The 20,814-nt window shown below is 38.1% G+C and overlaps 1 protein-coding gene across 2 annotated transcripts in view; it reads left to right on the top strand.

Moving 5' to 3' along the window:
- APLF (aprataxin and PNKP like factor) overlaps nucleotides 1-19,445 on the top strand; it is a 97,737-nt gene extending 78,292 nt beyond the window's left edge. For both annotated transcript variants that reach the window (XM_037048082.1, XM_037048083.1), the window contains exons 9-10: nucleotides 9,776-9,822; nucleotides 16,930-19,445. In XM_037048082.1, the coding sequence (XP_036903977.1) occupies nucleotides 9,776-9,822; nucleotides 16,930-17,123 (241 nt within the window). In that variant the 3' untranslated portion in view covers nucleotides 17,124-19,445. The remainder of the gene's footprint in view (nucleotides 1-9,775; nucleotides 9,823-16,929) is intronic.
- Nucleotides 19,446-20,814: the final 1,369 nt, after the last annotated feature.

Here is a 20,814-nt window from a genome sequence, read left to right on the forward strand (position 1 = left end):
GTATTGTACAAATGAAGATATTGTGCCTTCGTGTTTCTCAGAAGGCAATGCCCTACCTTTTTAAAAAAAATTGTAATACCTTCTAAAAGGGATGAGGTAAGGAAGTGTATCAGTCACCAACTATAAGTGCCATTATTGTAATGAATCAGCAACATGGTCTCTATAGTGTGAAAGAACAGTGTTTTGCCACAAGCAATATGTCATTTTTAAAAATGCATATTTAATATAAGTAAATTCATTATATTTTGTTATTTCTGATTCAGGTTTATAGCTATGTTGCAAAATGTTTTTCTGTTATTTTTTAAAAGTGTTCCAAGTTATTATAATATTAACCGATAACATATGCATGTGTATACATCAAACTACAAGATACTAATTTTCAGAAGCCACTTAATAAAAAACAGGAACATGTATTTAGTATAAATCCATGCTATTATATTATTTGAGGCAAAATAAATAGGTTCCATTAGAGAAACTCTAGCTAGTTGCCTAGTAGTTAAGATTCCCAGAATTAGTCATGACAGTCTATGAATCGTTTGTAATTAATTATAATCAAAGTTGATTGTATCTTAATGCATTTATAGGATCTGCATATAGAGAAAGTAACCTATCAATATTTGCCATGCTTACAGTTCTTTGATCATGTGTAAGAATATGGTCTTAGAAGAAAGTATTTTAGACTAAATGTTGATCACTTGCTACACAGTTTTACATAAGACTTGACTATAATTTTTTAAATCCATTTAGATATAGCATTAACCACATCAATTATATTCAATATAGCCTTGACAAAACATATAGGAATGCCTTCTATGGCTTTTTCTTTCTTATTTATTTGAATATGCATTCATTTTTAAAAATCTATTTTATTGATTATGCTATTACAGTTGTTCCAATTTTCCCTCTTTGCCCCTCTCTACCTGGTATGCTCGTTCCCACCAGCAGTCACCCTCTTAGTTCCTGTCCATGGGTTGTGCGTTGAAGTCCTTTGTCTTCTCCACTTTTTGTGCTATTCTTGACATCCCTCTGTCTATGTTTTTCCTACCGATTATGTTTCTTAGTCCCTGCACCTTTTCCCCCACTCTCCTCCACCCCCCCCAATAATAACCCTCCAGATGATCTCCCTAGCCATGACTGTGTTTCTGTTCTAGTTGTTTGCATAGTTTGTTTTTTAGATTCAGTGTTGATAGTTGTGAATTTGTTGCATTTTAATGTTCCTAGTTTTGATCTTCTTTTTCGTAAATAAGTCCTTTTAAGATTTCATATAATAATCTGTTGAAGATGATGAGCTCCTTTAGCTTTATCTTGTCTAGGAAGCACTTTATCTGCCCTTCAATTCTAGATGAAAGCTTTTGCCGGATAGAGTAATCTCAATTATAGGTTCACACTTTTCATCACTTTGAATAGTTCTTCCCAGCCCTTTCTTGCCTGCCAAGTTTCTTTTGAGAAATCAGCTCATAGTCTTATGAGAACTCCTTTGTAGCTAACTCTCTGGTTTTCTCTTGCTGCTTTTAAGATTCTCTTTATGTTTAACCTTTGGCATTTTAACTATGTGTCTTAGTGTGTTCCTCTTTGGGTCCAACTTCTTTAGGACTCTCTATGCTTCCTGGACTTATATGTCTATTTCCTTTGCCAAATTAGGGGAGCTTTCTTTCATTATTTTTTCAAGTAAACTTTCAATTTTTTACTCTTCCTCTTCTCCTTCTGGCACCCCTGTGATTCGGATGTTGATACCTTGAAAGTTGTCACAGAGGTTCCTCAGCCTCTCCTTTTAGACTTCTTATTTCTTCTTTCTCTCCTGGTTGAATGCTTCTTTCTTTTTTTCCAAGTTGTTCATTTGAATCCCAGCTTCCTTCTTGGCACTGTTGATCCCATGTATATTTTTCTTTATTTCATTTTGGGTAACCTTCATTTCTCCCTTTATATATTTTTTTGCCATAACTCAATGAGTTCTCTGAGCATCCTTATAACCAGTATTTTAAACTCTGCATCTGATAGGTTGGCTGTTTCTGCTTTGTTTAGTTCTTTTTGATGTTTTTTTTTTTCTGTTCTTTCATTTGGGCCATATTTCTTTGTCTCCTCATCTCCTCAATTTGGCAGCTTCCTCATGTTTGTTTCTCTGTATTAGGTAGAGCTGCTTTGATTTTAGTAGCTTGGCTTGTTGTAGAAAAGCAGGCCTATACATTGTATGGGGCAGAGCCTTAGGTAATTGCCAGGGTGTGGCAACCTGTTTCACCACTTTGTGGCTCTGTGTGGGGGAGGGCTCAGAGAGGGGACAGTGCTACTGACTGGCTTCTTGAGGCTGGCCCAGGAGGAAGCTGTCTCCCAGCACTTGTTCCTTTTCCAGTCACTTCACTTTCTCCCTGTGTGCTGCTCATGCCCTTCCAGCTGTTGCCCTTGTGCTGAATTTTAGGAGGGGTAGGTCCATGTAAGTCCTAAGTCCATGCAGGCCCTTTAGGAGGAATCTCCTGAAAATCCAGCAGTTTCTTCCACCACCCCAAACCCCACTGGTTTTTACAGCCAGAAGTTATGGGCACTTATCTTGGCACTGGAACCCTGGTCAGTGCAGTCTGGCCTGGGGCTGGGATGCCTCACTCCCTAGGTATCCTTCCTAATTTTATCCACCACAGGTGAGTGTGGGACCACCCATGTCGCAGCTGCCACCGCTGCATGTCCATACCACACTGCCTCTCTGCCTGTCTCCATGTCTCTGCCCTGTCTCCATGTCTCTGGTAGGAGTACCTGTCTGAATGGATGCGGCTTTTTTAAATCCTTGGTTGCTGGGCTTCCATTAAGCTCAATTTTCTGATGGTTCTGGGTGTTATTTGTTTTTGAGATCTGGTTGTAGTTCTTCCTGTGGTTACACAAGGAGGCGAAGTGTGTGTACCTCCTCTTCCATCTTCACTGGAATTCCCACTTGAATGTAGCTTCTTTAAATCCTTCGTTGTTGAACTACCATACAGCTTGATTTTCTGATGGTTCTGCATGATATTTGTTTTGTAGTCTAGTTATAATTTTTCCGGTAGTTGTGTAAGGAGTTGAAGCATGTTTACCTGTGCTTCCATCTTGACCAAAAGTCTGAATATACATTCGTTTTAATAATAAATTTATTTTTCTTTGTTATATTATTAATTGAAAATATATAAGAATTTTCAGATTTCTTTTGGCATAGATAGTACATTGTAATGATTTTCTTTTTTTTTTTAAAGATTTTATTTATTTATTTATCTTTAGAGGGGAAGGAGAGAGGGAGAGAAACATCAATGTATGGTTGCCTTTTTGTGCGTCCCCTGCTGGTAGTTAGCCTGCAAGGAACCGGCCTGCAACCCAGGCATGTGCCCTGACTGAGAATCGAACCGCGATCATCTGGTTCGCAGGCCCGCGCTCAATCCACTGAGCTATGCCAGCCAGGGCAGTACATTGTAATGATTTTCAATGAACAAAGTGACTACTTTCTATTATGGTATGCTAGTTGACTGTTTCATTATTTAATAAAGACCATATTTGTTAATTCTTTTTTTCCTCCTAAATTTTGAGACTTAGCTATTTTATAACAAGATTCATGTTTTTGCTTTAGGTTTTAGAATGTATAGAATTTTTTAAATGCAAGATAAATTACTTTGGAATGAAAACAAAAGTATAATATGATCACTTATTCATTGAGTGAATATTGAGCACCTGATGTGTTAGCCACTGTTTTAGAAGCCAATGTAAGCCAGTACTTCAGGTTCATTTAAAATTTTGGTATTAAGTTACCTAATCTTTGGAAGTAAACAAAAATAAAAATTATTCTGTTCTCATTACTGTTGCCTGCTTAATCTTTAGGTAGCCCTTTAAGATGGAGAGATAATGGGTTTTTAAATCAGCAGACTTGGATTCTAGTTATGGTTGTGCCAATTCTGTAGCATAACTTTGATCTTCCTGAACTTCAGTTCCTCATGAAAACATGGAAAACAGAGGTTGGATCACTTGTACTCAGGGGTCTGTGCTCAATAGTGGAGAAATTTAGGTCGGGTGGCAACTTACTCATATTCATCGAGTTGGATCAGTTATGTTCCTGGCTGCCCCTCCTTAGCTTTCTTTGCTGTCATCTCTTCCTTTTCCCCACCTGTAATTATTTCAGAGTTAGGGGACTCAGTTCGCTGATTTTTTTTTCCCTTCTCTACTCTGTTCTTATTCCTTAGGTGAGCTAATTCAACTGAATGGCTCTAGACTCGTATGTTTGAATGCCCCCACTTGGCTATAAAATGAGTAGTTCACACCCCATCTGAAACAGAACTCTCGATTTCTATCAGAAGAACAACTCATTCTCAAGTGTCTCCACCTTTGTCAATGGCTTCACCTCACACAGAGTGCTTAGGCCCCCAGCCACAAGCACTGTTGATTCTTCTCTTTTTCCCCCAGTAGTAACTCATTCACTCCATTGGCAGTTCTTGTCATTTCAACCTGTAAAACCCTGACCACTTCTTACATCCTCTATCTCTATCATCTCAGTCATACCACCATCATCTCCTTCCTGGAGTATAATTCTGTTTCTTCTATTGTGCTTCTGTAGTTTGTTTTTCACACAGCAGCCAGGGTAATTCTCTCAAAATAAGTTGTATAATGTTGTTTTCTTATTCAAAACCTTCCTATATCTTTCCACAAAACCCCACCATGTCTCACAAGTTCTTCTCTGCTTTGATGCCCTGATGTCTTCCTTCTCATTCATTCCCCTTGAGCTATATGAATCTTTCTGTGTTTTTCCAACTGTCCTAGCTTGTTTTTACCTCAGCCTAAGCAAATTCAAAGACTTTTTAAATTTCCTTTTCCTGAAGAGTTCTTTCTTCAGATACGTATTGTTATCCACATGCCTATATCATTAAAATCAGAAATACTTTGGAAAATGTATATTTTTAAATCTAACAGCTTACAAAAACCTGGTATTGTTATGGGTGTGTAGCTCTATATTTTGAGCCCAAAGATTACTGTTAATAATTAACAACAATGCAGAAAAACCACAGAAAGGATTTTGAGCCCTGCTGAGTTATAGAAAATGCCATTTCTGAAAAACATTGATATAAATCTTTTATGAATGAACTCTGAGTAAGTATTTCCATTCATTATTAGGAAAAAGTCCTGGGTAGAACTTGGCATTGTCCTTGGAAGTTATTTCAAATGCTCATGTGCCCCCGAAGGACCATGCAGAATTGCCACTTAGCTTTAACCCAGGGTTCTAGGAAAAAGACATTCTGCCTTGTTGTGAAATAACTGATTTTTAAAAACGGAATATGTATGGGCCAACATTAGAAAATATTTTATAAATTTGTAAAGGATGATTGGGGAAATATTCAACCATAATAATTGTATAAATTATTGAAGGCAAAACTCAGCTATTTAGTATTAGTTGGTAATTATTTACTTTTACTGGCACAGTTTCCAGACATTGTTGGCTATCTTAAAGTAAAATTGATTTCTATTTCTATAAAAATAGCTGATGCTTGTAAAATGTTTAATAGCCTACAAGTGTTTATACACAGTACTTCATTTAACCCTTGGAACAACCTTGTGTGAAGTAGGCACTATTACCCCCGCTTTGCAGGTCTGGAAAGGGAGCCTTGGTCCACAGGACTTCCCCGAATCACACATCCTGTAAATGGTATAGTCTGAGCGCAGACTTAGGGCTTCTGATCCCCAAACCAGAGCCCCTTCCACAACCTAATGTTTAAGTTGAACAAGCCAGATGAGAACAGGTGTCAGACACTGTGGCATCTCTCTCGTAAGTGTCTGTGAAGGACTCTGTGTTCCTTGTTGACCTGAGTGATTGATTGACTAGAGCTAAGTGTCTCATAATGCTGAGCAGTCAGTATTTCAGGAACCTGATTGCCATGGAGTCTGCTTAATAGGACTGTTAGATTTTCATTGTTTCCTGGCAAAGTGATATGAATTGTTGATGGCAGGAAATTCTAACTTAGTTTAGTCATAGATTTGTGTAGAAAGGTTCAGTGGGTACTTTGATTATTATCTTTATAGGTGTGAGGACAAAGCAATTGCATCACATTGACATTCTTTTCAACCTAATGACAATAGGCATTTGCGGGCCTATTTTCACTAGGACAACTGTCTTTCAAAGAATAGACTTCCAAAAACATCAGGATCTATGGATTGCCATTTACTAAAAAAAATAAGTATTAACATTAACTGAAGAAAACTCACTATCAGTCTAGAAATTAGTAGAAACCGTTTTCTGTTCTCCACCCGAGGAGAATTTTGAACTTTAGTTTGATCCTTGCCAGTTCTTTCAACAATCATTTTCCTAGGAAATAATAGGTAGCAAAAGCAAGGATCTTTTTTCCTATTAAATAGAAAAATGTAAAATATTTCACCATTTTGGAAACTAATGTAAAAGCTTAATTTTAAAAACTTTTTTGAAGGAAAATGGTGATTATATTACAGTGGGTAAATTTATGAAAAAATAGTTGAATGCCATCTTCTGAAAGACACCTGTGTACTTACTATAAAAGATATAAGGGGGAAAGTATAAGAAAGACCCCATTCCCTCCAGCAGCTCATTTGACAGGTGACAGAGAGAATACACACACACACATTTGTGTTGAAAATTAGATGACAGTGTAAGAAATTATGTGGTAGGTACCAAGTGGTAGGTGAAGACAGCACGTTCTGGAGATTGCCGGTGATTCTCAGACTTGCTTTCCTGGGGGAGCTGTGCAGACAAGAGCAATATTCTTGGCAGAAAGGCTATGAGCAAGTGCCTTTCAGTGGGAAAGAAGCAAAAACTACTCCTTGAGAGTAGAAATGAAGGATTGGGGTGCAAATAAAAGTTGGGGATGATATTATAAGGGACCTTGAAGGAGGAGAGGATAGTATAAGAACTTAATATTCAGAATATTTTTTCTTTCTTTTTCTTTATTCTTCACCTGAGGATATACTTTATTGATTTTTAGGGAAAGGGGAAGAAGGAGACAGACAGACAGACACACTGATGTGAGAGGGAAGCATTAATCCATTGCCTCCCATACACGCCCGGGCTGGGGACTGAACCTGCAACCTTTTCCTATACGGGATGAAACTCCAACTAACTGAGCCACCTGGCCAGAGTCAAAATACTTTTTCAGATTCAAATTGCTATGTAAATAAAACATGTCTAAATTTTTTTAAGTGTGTGCTTTTGCATGTGATATATCATCTTTCCCTTTTTGGCTCATTTTCTATTAAAATCCATCTATTCTGTTATAGTTATCATCAACAAAGAATAAAATATATTTGAAAATACCCCAAACAGCAAATCTCTGGATCTGTCACAGAGGATATTTTTTCTTCATCTTCAGTGAAATAGCTGGCAAAAACTTTACTGATATTAACCAGTACTTTTGTTTTAAATTGGAAGTTTGGTCCTTAAGTTAAATGTGGAAAAATATCAATTCAGTTAGTTTCTTTCAGGTCTATGTTGCAGTCTTGTGCCTGTCTTTTTATGAAAATAGCAAGTTCTCCTAGGGAAAGATGGAAACCATTAGCAGAGCCTCAAAGAAATAACTTTTCCCCTCTAATGCAGATGAAAATATGCAGCTAAAATATGGAGCTAAAAATCTTTTCTTCTTCTGAGTACAAAATTTCATAAGACATTTTCCTGTTTGTTCTTTATGGAATATGCAAACTTAAAACGCTTTCCCTATCCATTTATTCCAAAATGGCTTGGCTTTCCCTCAGCAGTACATGAGGTTAGGCCGTGTCAGTGGGGCCTGTGAGAGTGGAGAATGGGAACCGCCGTCTGCACCTTGAAGGTTGAACCGGTACCTCCTCCATCACCACCCATTTTCTGTACTGCGTGTGCACTTGCCTTCTTCAAGTTACTCTCCCTTTCAGCCTCTCAAGCCTGACAACTGATGTCAGCAGTCTTTTAATTGCTATTTGGTGCAGAAGTGGTACTGGTCTCTGTTGGCTCCCCTGGTTCCATTTCTGTGCTTGTTTTTAAAGCTTGACATTTAGTTACTTAACAGTTTCTAAAGCAGCTTTTGAAGGAGATTCCCATAGCAACCAGTTAAGGCCCTGGTCTTATTTAACTTTTCAATAACCCTGCTATGTTAAGGGCAAAGCAGGAAAAGATAGGACTGCTTGGAACCTGCAGCAAACATGTATTAAAAAGGAGAGAAAGCTTTTAAATCCCAGATGACTATAAACAGATAATAATGAGAATTCTGTGTAGAATGTTAACACTTGAAGAATCTTAGTGAAGGTATGTGGGATTTCAGGGTACCCTCTTACCACTTTCCAGTAGGTTTGAATTTGTCTGAAAAATAAAAGGTCACCAGTTTTAAAAATAATCTCAAATGACCAGCGACTTCTTCCTACGTTACTGATGAAGACTACTTTTGGTATTCCTGCCTCTCATCCTCTGTTCCTCCTCCCCCACGTCCAGCATTAATTGCACTTTAGTAAAGACCGAGTTAAACAAACAACTGACCTGCCTGCACCAGCATGTTTGGTAAGGAAACATTGTCCCACCGACCGTCCTACAGCTTTGTTCATTGCCGCTCTCCTCATCACAGTTCAGCTGTCCAGTTTGTTTCTCTCAACTTCGAAGTTTCTTTTCCTTCAAAAAGTCAAAGTTGGGTTGATTGTGCCAAGCACACAATCTTTGATAGATTGAGTTATGACCCTAATTAACTGGTGGTTGTACTCTCTTACTGTGTTTAGTGCTCATATTGAACAAGTTACCGATAAAGAAGAGGTATTAGCAACAAGAATTGTCACTGACCCCTGACACAGGGCCTGGCATGTAATAAGTGTCCTGTGACTATTTCTTGACCCAATGATGAATGAATGAGTGGCTAACATTAGTTACTTACCTCCTGCCATGAATAAGGCCTTACTGTGCGTTCCTCACTCATCGTCACAACAGCTTCACGTGAACTGTGCACCTCAGCGCGTGTCTCTTGTCAGCACACCCAGCTCTCCTTTATCAGGTCCCTCTGAGAGGTGGGTGTCCATCAGGTGGATGCTGATCAGCCAGTTACTGCTTTGGATTTTTGCTGCTTACGCAGTTTGCACTATCTGGAGAATGTCCTGTGTATACACGTATAGTGTGCCCAAACATTTGTTTAACTGATAAAATGATGGAAGGAATTCTAAGTTTATAGAATAATAAGTAGATATCAAACAGTAGTTTCTGTTTGACTTTGGAATATGTTACAATAATTTCTCAACACCAACCAACTTTCCTGTTTTTTCATAAAAATTGATCGGTGTTCTTTGGAGAAGCATGACTTAAATGCTTTTATCTTCAGATTCAAGGAAAGCCTTAAAAGTATCCTTTTAGATATTATACAGCCAACACACATATTTGATATTTTGTGCTTTATATTTTATATACTATCTACATTGTATTTTTGTGTATGTAATATATGACATTAACACCTTAGAAATAAAATATATTTCACTTTAGGAGCATTTTCTCTGTCTCATACTGTCTTCCTGTGGAGTGTAAGTCATGGGGAAAGAACTTTGTTTGTTTTTTCACTCTGTCTTTTCATCTAGAAACATGCCCAGCATCAGTGAACGCTGAAATGGAAAAGCAGACACTTTGCACAGGACGGTAGTCACAGTCAACAACCGAGAGAGGGCGAATGCTTTCCAACCAGAGGCCTATTGGGGTTTAATTTTTCTGTGCAATTTAGTGAATATTCCAGTTAAATTAAAATTGTCGTTAATTTTTAGTGACTAGAAAGCTAGATCTTATTTTTGGCTTCTTTTCTTTGTTTTTTGTTTTTTTTTCCAGGAAGAATCCTCAGCACAAGGTAGAATACAAACACAGTACACTTCCAGGTGAGTCATTTTATTTCAGGAAATTGAAAATGAAACCTTCAAATGAATTTCCTATTCAACCTAATTACAGTTTCTAGTTGTTAGGATTTTCTTCTCAAAATTTCTTCTGTGCTTTTGTTGCATTGCTCATTTTAATGATTTTTCTTTGATTAAAAATATAATTTTAATATAGCAAATGTTTTCTACAGTCATTGTAAAACAATATTCATTATATAACAATATACAATCTGTTCTTGCATCTGTTAGGATTATTTTCTTTTATAAGTACCTGAAAACAAAATTTCAAGTTGGTCTAAATGGTAAAGAGAACTTACTAACGACTCTAATTGAAAAGTCCAAAAACAGGGCTGCATTTAGACATAATTTATGCTTTGGCTGATTAATATTGTCAGTAATGTCACCAGTGACCCAATTTCCTCCCATCGTGCTGTCTTCAGAGGGGTCATTACCATCCTGACACCGGCGTCTCTCCCCACCCTCAGTCAGTGTGTCGATAAGTACCGACTTCTATATCTGAGGAGACAGAGAGAGAATGAACAATTCGAACTCCAAGTATACCTAGGAAAAAACCATAAAATTCACTTTTTTTACTGGCTTAGATTGTGTTCTTTTGAACCATTCACTATGGCCACTGATGAGTGTGTACCAGCCTGGAACCAGGGTAGAGTCACCTCCTTGAAGCACCACAGGGACCCCCAGTGGGAACTGGAGGTTTAGGGGGAGGAGGGGGAGCGGGAATAGTCTAGCCAAGCAGTCTCACCTGTTCTTCAGTCCTGTTTACCTCAGTCTGTTTTACCTTCTGTTTCTCCTACTTCTGAACTCTATTACTTCTTTCCCTCTAACAATGTCTGGCTTCTTTGTATCATTGGCAGAGGCCAGCTCAGCACAGGATATTTCTGCCCAGAGTGAGCGAATGAAGTGCATACTATCCAGGCTCTGCCCACGTGCATGTGTATGTGTATAAACAACCAGCTAAGTGATAAAGTGATTAACTTCACCATTGGAAACTCCCCTGGATGTTTCTGACTGAAACGCGCTTTCAACCTTAGTAACCCAGACACCAGTGTACTCACGTCATCTGAGCTAGTGTGCGTGGAGGCTACGTGTTACGTGTTAGGCTTTTTGACCGAGGCTGTGTTTAATGATGTAGCATTTATGGTTGTTCACTTCCTTCCCGGCACCACTGTAATAATATTGATTCAAATACATTTTATTAGTGAGGTTTAGCAGTTTCATGAAAAGAACATTGACACACCTGTGAGTCTTCCCAGACGTGGGAACTGCTCTCCTAAACACTGTCAATGTGAGTCACACAGCACAGTTAAAAATACCGAACTCTGAAAAGTCTCTTTGGGGTATCTTCTGTATGAAGAACATATTTTTAGAACAATTTTTTAAGAAAATCATTTTATTTCATTGGAAGGACAGTTTTTTTTAAGTACAGATAGTGTTACATAGCAGTTTAACTTTATTTCTTCATGTACTTTCAAGGGTTGTTACGTGTCAGTATAACTGGAACATCTCTTCCTACTCTAAAACCTATGAATTAAGGCCTCTGGAGTATTTCAAATATTAATTTAAGTCTTAAGGTCTCATATTTTTTAATTAGCAATATCTGACACATACTTGTTTCCAAAATCCTTAAAGTCTAATATTACCCAAGATCTTAATCTTATCTATGTACTGGCACATTTACTCACACACACATTATGTGTCTGACAAGTGAGCAGAGTTACAGAGAGACAGGAAAACAGGTAGAGCCGCACCTGTTTGGCGTGAGATGCTCTAACAGGGGTGTCCAACCCATGACCTGTAGGCCACATGCAGCCTGGGATGGCTATGAGTGCAGCTCACTACAGAATTGTAATTTACTTAAAACATTAGGAGATTTTTTTTCCGTTAGTGTTTGTGTATTTAACGTGTGACCCAAAGCAATACTTTTTCCTCCGGTGTGGCCCAGGGGCGCCCAAAGTTTGGACACCTCTGCCGGGTAAAACCCGGGAGCCAAGAGGAAGAGCCCTTGGTGCTGGGGTCATCAGGCTACACTAGGGGTGGGGAGGTTAAGTTAAGTTGGTCTTTAAGGCGGTAGGAATTCTGTCCTCTTTGTGTCAGAGCTAGTGGTGGGTGGGTTTAGGGCATCCCGGACAAAGTGAAGAAATAGATCAGTCGAGGACATCAAGGTCTAAGATGGTAAGCTGTGTCTAGAGTCAGCAAGTGGATTGGTTTAACGGACATGGAGCCTCTGCAGTCGCTGTGGGTGATGCTAAAAGGACGTATGGAGGCCGGATTGTGCAGCGGAAGGAAGCTCTCCAAGGCTAGAACACGGTGGTGGATGCACCGTCAAACAATGGTGAGCTCATATTTTACCAAAGGGAAGCCAATGATGCCGAACAGTCTGAGTGAGTGCGGGAGAAGCCTGCGAATTCGTTAGGTCGTTGAATAAAGGGCCAGAACTAGGCCACCATGAGCACGCAAAGGTGGGTTTGGGTGAAAGTGAGATTTTGAAGCAAGAATCAATAAGATTTGCCAACTGAGGGAATAGGGATGACTCAGGGTTATAGTACAAATTGTTGGAAGACTGGGGATGATGTTTATGTGTAACCAAGATCAGAAGGAAGGACTGCGTAGGTTTTTTAAAATTTAAACACTGGAGTGGGGTATCATAACCACATAATGAGACAACATAATTTAATATAATACCATATACCAAGGACTATAGTGTTTCATGGTAGAATAACTACTTTAAACTCTTTTATTTAATTTCTAATTTGTAGCACTCCTAAAACATTTTAGTCCATAAGGTTCTTCCACATATGTCACAATTTATGTAGCGTGTTCTGTTTTGGTAGGCGTGATTGCTCTCATCCTTTAAGCTCCTTGTGTATCTAATTGGTTTAAAATTTTGCTAGCTTTGCATACTTTTACTAAGTGCTGTGGTTTTGGCACAAGATATTGAACACAAGAGTAATCAGTGCCAGGAAATCTTTATTATATATGTGTGTGTGTGTGTGTGTGTTTTAGCTATCTTACCTATTGATGGCATTTAAAATAAATTATCTCCAGCATTTTATCACCTGATTATTGGAGACATTCTTTCTGGCTCTTATTATTATGTAATATGCATTATTATTGTACGTGATCAGTACCATTCATGGTTGAAAATTTGGAATGTTATACTAATAGTAATTTTAAAACTTCTCTATTCTGCAATTGTATGTACACATGTACTTATATATATTTTTTTTCTTCACCAGTAAAACCCAAAAGATATAAAAAGAACACTCTTAAGAAAGGTTAGCAGAACTTAAAATATTATTGTACAAACTGCTACTTAGTGTGGAGAAAACTAAGAGGCTTTAGAATATGAAATAGACTAGGCCAATAGTATTTTTTAAAAAGAAATAAACTTCATGTATAACACAGTAGATCAGAATTGCACAAACTGCTTTTTCAAAGCTAAGATATGGTAATCCAACTAGCAGCTTGGTACGCTAGAAAGATGAGTCTTTACTTGTTAAATGAAGCATTTAAAAAGCTGCTTATTCTCGTAGTGTGTAGTAAATATGTATCTTTAGAGATATGGGCCTAAATATTTTTTATGTAATGAAAATTAATACCCTAGTTCGGTGATTTTAAACCTTTTTTGTCCTCATTGCACATAAACTAATTACTAAAATTCTGTGGCATACCAAAAACATATATATTCTTTGCTGATCTGACAAAAATAGATACAATTTTGATTCATTCACATTGGACGGCTGTTGTTGTGTTGGCTGTTGTCGTTTTTTTTAAACTTGACAATCTAAGGTGAAAGAGGTCAGTGTCCTGACTAAATAATCAGTCATTGCATGTTTTAAATTTTTTTGTGACATGCCAGTTGAAAATTGCTGCTCTAGTTAGTCTTAAGATTTACTGCAGAAAAAAAGGAAAATAAAACCCGAGGAATTATCAATGTTAAGCAACAAATCTGCCAGGAGGCAGCTGTCAACTTGCATACCACATATAAAGTGCACGCATCACACAAGGCCATATTAATCAGAAAAATACCATTTGCTTCTTTAAAAAATTGTTTATATCTATCAAATCATCATTTACACTTGATGTTTACATTTACACATTCATGTTCTTTTAACTTCCAATAGATTTCCACAGAACTAGTGTGATGCCATTAAAATAGCCAATATATAAAACACCTTCTGATACTACCATTAGCTTATTTGAAGTATAACTGTAGACTGTGCCTGAGCAGTCAGAAGCAAGCTTGTTTTTTCTAAATCAAGGTGACTGGTTCTCCTTGAGTTTATTTTCTTTCTCTTAAATCATGCTATTTAAGTGAAAAGCAAGGACCCACAACCTAGATTACTCTATCCAGCAAAGCTAATTGAAGAGCAGATAAAGTGCTTCTTAGACAAGGTAAAGCTAAAGGACTTCATCATCACCAAGCCCTTATTATATGAGATGTTAAAGGGTCTTATTTAAGAAAAAAAGATAAAAACTGTGAATATTTCAATGACAATAAACTCACAACTCTAAACAGCTGGACCTAAAAACCAAAAACACACTAAGCAGACACCTAGAAGAGGAACAGACCCATAAATATGGAGATCATTTGGAGGGTCATCAGCTGGGATGGGGAAGGGGAAAAAGGGAGAAATGGTGCCGGGATCAAGGAGCATAACTGGTAGGTAAAAAGAGGGGGATGTTAAGCACAGTATAGGAAATGGCAACGCCACTGGGCATGAACACGGGCATGAACACGGGCATGAACAAAGGGGCGGTGCCTGGAGGGAATGGGAGTGCCAGGCTGAGGATGTCAAAGGGAGAAAAATCGGGACAACTGTAATAGCATAATTAAGAAAATATACTTTAAAAAAGTCAAAAGAGACACTTAAAAAAAAAGACTGTCTTGGGTGAGAGGTATGGGCAACCATGTAAGAACAACAATAATCAGCATCAAGAAAATTACAAACATTGTAGGTGAAGGACAAGAGGCCTTGTGATCATCTGAGGGAAGAGTGTGCCAGGCAGCGGGAATGTGACTTCAGAAGCCCTGGAGGCAATCGTGCTTGAACTATTCAAGGAGCAGCAAAGAGAGGGTAGAAATGAACAGAGAGAAGAAGGGTGGCAGATGAGATTAGAAAGGCTATCAGTAGGCCAGTTCTCTAGTGTCTTGGAGGCACAGTTCTACAAGTAAGGACTTTAAGATTTTATTCAGAGTGAGATGGAAAGCTATTGGAAGGGCTTCTTTGGGGGGGGCGGGGGCTCCTTTGTAAAGAACAGACAAGAGTGGAAGCAGGGAAACCAGTTAGGAGGGTATTGGAATAGGCCAGGAAGATCATCGCCGCATTGGGACTAAGGTGCTGGAATGGATGTGGTGAGAAGTAGTGGATATATTTTGATGGTAGAGCCAACAGGATCTCTTGACGTATTGGATGTTGGGTTTCCAGTGGGGGATATTCAAGGATGACCTAAGGTTTCTTGCCTAAACAACTGGAAAGTTGGATAAGTCATATACTAAGACTGGTAAGAGATTGACTACATTTGGGTGAAGCAACTCAAGAGCTGTGTTCTGGAAATGTCAGGTTTCAGATGGCTGTTAGTCATCCAAGAAGCAATAATACATAGTCAGATAAATGTGAGTCTGGAATTCAGGTAATAGTCAGGGCTTAAGATTAAATTTGTGAGCTCTGACCAGTGTGGCTCAGTTAGCTGGGTGTTGTTCCGCAAAGCGAAGGCTTGCCGGTTCGATTCCCAGCCAGCGCACATGCCTGCATTGCAAGTTCAGTCTCTGGTCCGGGTGCATTGATCAGTGTTTCTCTCCCTCTGTTTCTCCTGTCCCCTCTCTCTAAATTTAAGTGAATAAAGCATCTTTTAAAATATTAAATTTGTAAATTTAGGATATAAGCCTGGATGGACTCATCTAGCCTGAAACTTGGGTCCTCCAAAATGAGGGGTTGGGAAGATAAGGAAGATCCCAACAAAGGAGACCAAGAAGAAACACCCAATAAAATGGAAGGACAACCTGAAGTTGTTTCAGCCTAATATATATTTGTCTTGTAAATATGCTAAGAAATTAAATGAAAGAAAACTCTTGATTGGGCTGACATTGGTTATACACACAGACATTGTCATCACAGGGGTGGCCCTTTGCCACTCAAAAGATTTCCAGATAAAATCGCCCTACTTGTTTCTTAAATGCTTTTCATCACCCCAGTGTCCTTCACTGCCTTATTCTAAACCAACTCTGTTGCTCACTGTGGAGAGAATATAAAACAGAGAGGGGTAAGGGAAGAAATTTATATGGAGACAGAAGAATTCTAGTATTGTAATAATAATTAAAAATCTATAAATTCTAATAGCTATCTCCATAATAATCTCACTTTTAGGGTGAACTGTAGAATATCATAGATTTATAAACTTAACTTCCAAAGTATGTAAGCTTATATCTTCTCATGTGATCACAGTCCTTGTGTGTCAGTCAGATTGTGCTAGGTTTGCATGATAATCCCCAATGTCAGTGTCTTACACAAAAATGTGATATATTTCTTCTCATGTCCCATCTGCATGTTGGCCGTGGCCTTGGCCCGCTCAGAGTTCAGGCTGAGGAACCAGCCGCTGTCTGGGACACACTGTTCCACAATAGAGAGGAAATAACAATAGCAGAACCCCAGAAATTCTCTGAAAGCTTCAACTTGGAAGGGCACACACCACTTTCACTCACTTTTTTTTTTTTTTTTGGCCAAGTCTGGTGTCATTGGGGGTGGAGAACTATAATCGTATCACCCGGAAGGGCAGTGAATAACTGGGACAGAAATACATTCTACCATCCCAGAACGTAGGGTAGCCTAGATATGATTACGATATCATGAAGAAACCATTACTATGAACCTCATGGGACATTTTAGTCTCAGGAGCCTCATAGTAAGGGAAGCTAGAAATAATAAATAACATATGGTCATTTTAGTCCCATTTTTAGAAGTTTAGTGATTTGCTATGTGTTAAGTAAAATTATTTTTCTTGATGGAGAAGGATATTTTACAGTTAGCCATCTCTAGTCCCAGGGTGAGTGGCAATTCATGTTTTGGGTACCAAACTTCTGTTTTCCAGGCAGAAGCATTACAGAGGAAGACGACGGGCAACTCAGTGAGCACGGCCTGAACGACAGCTTTATAGATGATGAGGAAGAAGACTATGAGCCAACAGATGAAGACTCTGACTGGGAGCCCGGAAAGGATGAAGAGAAGGAAGATGTGGAAGAGCTTTTGAAAGAAGCAAAAACGTTTATGAGAAGAAAAAAATAATTGTCTTCTGCAGTAATACATGGCTCATGTTTACTCTTTCTTTACGGAAAAACATTTAAGAACTAAGGAGGCACTTCAGTGATAATTGTTTTCCTTTCGATAGTTAAGACTTTACTATTGACCCATTGCAAATGAAACACTGAAATGTCAGCCTTCAGTGTAGGGTGTGGAATTTGTGTTGTCACCTTGCTTTTTCTATCCTATTTAAAGCATCCAGAAATGGAAAGTGGACAGAGTTAAAGAGAAGTAATTGATATTTTTCATGTACTTTGTATGTTGGTTATAAAAAGCCATAGGTCGCACAAAACTTTGGTCTTTTCTTTTTCTGCTTTCCAAAGATTCTGTCTTTATTGAGAACTATGCAAGTATCAGCAGGCAAATTACATCATGGGTGGAAAAGCATGCCTCTTTTCAATGCTGTTGAAGTAATTCTTCAAGCAGAACCAGGCCTTAAAAGATGACAGCCATCATATAATAGCTTTTATTTTTCTAGTATCCTAGATACAAGCTTTGCATTTCATTTCATACTTTTACTCTTTGAAACCTGGGGAAATTGGTACCAAATGGATACCAAAAATAGATTCAATAAGACTATAGAAGAAAAATGTTTCCCACAGAGGGAATGATATTCTGTGCCCCACAAAACAAATCTGACCAGTGTGGAATTTTGAACTATCTTGAACAGATTAAAAGCATCCTTCTAAATAGAAGGAAAAGGTTGAAATTGTAAACTGTATAGACGTAAGGAACAGTGAGAGTATTATGTTACATATCAAGTAAGACGTCCTTGAAGGAGGATAATACTATATGGTCCTAAATGTATTGTGTAGATTAGGAAAAAGGCTATAGATAGATGAACTAAGTAACCCAAGAAGCTAGACAAAAACATCAAAATATACCCAAGAAAAACAGGAAAGAATAAAATTTTGAATAAAATATTTTTAAAAGCAGTAAACTTGATCAAGACAAAAATAGATTATGTTACATCATTGATAAAATAAATACTTTTAAAAAAGACATTAGAAATGAAAAAGATTAGAACTATAAATCCAATGTAAGGGGACATGTACAACTTTATGTCAATGATTTTGTAAATATAGATAAATATAATAAAAGTATATTTGTACTTCCCATAAAAATATAATTTCCCAAAATGTACTTTAAAATATGTTTTTAAAGTCTGAACAGATCAGTAACTATAGAGGAAATGGAAAGTATTCAAAATCCACTCTCACTGGATACCAGACGCTGAGTGTTACACGTGATGTATTACAAATGTAAAAGCCATGAGAGGCTTGCACAAATGGAGATGCACAGTGTATTTCTAGGTAGAAAAATACAATGCTGAAATACATGTTAATTGGCTTGGCTGCAGTGATCACTTCACAATGTACACATATCAAATTTTCACATTATGTACCCTAAACATATACAATTTTATAAACTACAATATAGTAAAAAAAGAAAGATAAATTCTCCTTAGATTAATCTATAAATTCAGTGCAATCTCAATTAAAACCTCAGATAGATTCATTATCGTTTTACAATCTAAAGTTTTTATAAGTTTTCAATTCTAAAATGAATTTTAAAGAAAAAATGTATTATACAAATAAATAATTTTTGAACAAAAATAATGGGGACACTTTACTACTCATGAAAATGTGTATATCAAAAAAACAAAGCTACACATACTTTTTAAAAAAAATTATGGCAACGATACGGGAAAAAACAAATAGATGAATAAAACAGAACAGGGACTGAAGACAGATGCAGTTATATATGTGAATTTAATTTATGATGAAAGTATGATTTTAAACACATGGGGACAAGTTGAAGAAATTATTTGTCTCAGATTCTGAAAAACAAAATTTTAAAAAATTAAAGAAGACCCCTGAGGGAAGATAGAATATGGGACGGGAACCTACAGCACTTCTCTCATCTCAGGCAGAGGAAGGCCCCTCTGGGCAGGATCTGTACCTCACAGTCAATGACCAAAGAAAGGCCACATTTTACTCATGCAAATGAGAAACTTGTTTTAACAGAGTGACCACACAGTGTGAAAATATTTGCTGCACGTGTGATGTGCGCACAGAGAAAACTCCTACAGATGACATTTAAAAAACGGGCGAGAGATATAAACAGGCAATTTTCAGAAGACACAGGTCGCCAGTGTGTATGTGAAAACTCAACCTTGCTTGTGCACAGGTGCAAATTAAAACGACGGTGTAGTTCTCGACTGTCAAGTTTTGAAATCTCAAATATTGAACACTTTCAGTGATAACAAAGAAGAGTTCATTCCTGGCTGGTGTAGCTCAGTGGATTGAACGCAGGCCTGCGAACCACACAATCACGGTTTGATTCCCAGTCAGAGCACAGGCCAGTTCCCGGCAGGGAACCCACGAGAGGCAACCATACATTTCTCTCTCTCCTTCCCTTCCCCTCTAAAGATAAATAAATAAAATCTTTAATAAAAGAAAAAGAAATCTTTAAAAAAAAGAATTCATTGATCAAGACTTTCTGGAAGACAATTGAGCCATGACTGTAAGTATTTAAGGCACATGCCCTTTGACCCAGCTCTTCCTGTTTCAGGAAACCATCCCACAGAAACATTTGTGTCTGAGTGTGAAGATATCTATACTAACAAGCCCACTGTAGTTCTCTCTGCAATTAGGAAAGAAAAACAAAAACGAAGGACCCACATTTCCAGCAATAGAGACCTGGTTAAATAGTTCTGTGTCAGCCAAATTATGGAATATTATGCAGCCATTAAAAAGAATGGAATTGATTTATGTAGTGATATAGAAAGCTCTCCAAGAAATGCTATTTCAAAAAAGGAACTCATTGAATAATAAACTCACTATGATGGTACTTATGCTAATAAGGAGTACCTGTATATATTTAATATTAATAGAAAAAGACCAGGATACAGATAACTGTTCACAGTACAACACTTACCTAGGAGAATGGAAATGGGTATGGGAAGGAGAGGGAATAAAGGGTGGAAGGGTGGACTGCCAAATTTAATCCACATACTAATGTATTGCCTGAGTCTTATAACAGGAATGTATTCGAGAAAACCACTTAACTGGTAAAAACACAAGAGATTGTGTGGATTCAAGGCATACCACATGTCATGGGTGTGAGGCAGTGAATTCTCTAGTCCAAATCTGAGGGAGCGAACACTTTTAGAAAACAAAGTAAAGGCTGAACTTCCCCAGTTTTCTCCAGGTGTCGAGCACTTACCAAGATAACCCTGTAAGGCCTGTTGGGTGAGGACTTTGGGAAAGTGGGAGGTGGAGGATCATTAGAAGGAAAGACAAGATGAACCAGCAAGAACTGCATCTTCACTGTTTCCTCCAAAGGAATCTTCTCTCCTTCACCTGGGTCCCTGGACTTCTCCAGGGTCAGCCTCTGTTGTGAACCCTGAGTGCTCTGGGTTCCTCTGGAGGTCTTGGTGCTTGGATGCCTCCACTGTCATCGTCGTTAGGTCAGCAGGTGAACACCCAGTCATCACTTTTCTATGCACAGTATGACAGCAGGGCAGGGTGAAAAGCCAGGAGGCTTTCACCTCGTGGCGCTGCCCCGTGGATGCGGAAACGCAGGCTGAAGAACAAGAGCTAATGGTGACTCTGAACAATCCCCGCCCCAGTCGGTGCTCAAGTGGGAGGTCCAGAATATTCCCTGATTGTGT

This window comes from Sturnira hondurensis, unplaced genomic scaffold (assembly GCF_014824575.4).
Source record: "Sturnira hondurensis isolate 20B ecotype Veracruz unplaced genomic scaffold, ASM1482457v3 Scaffold0006413, whole genome shotgun sequence".
Classification (NCBI taxonomy): Eukaryota; Metazoa; Chordata; class Mammalia; order Chiroptera; family Phyllostomidae; genus Sturnira; species Sturnira hondurensis.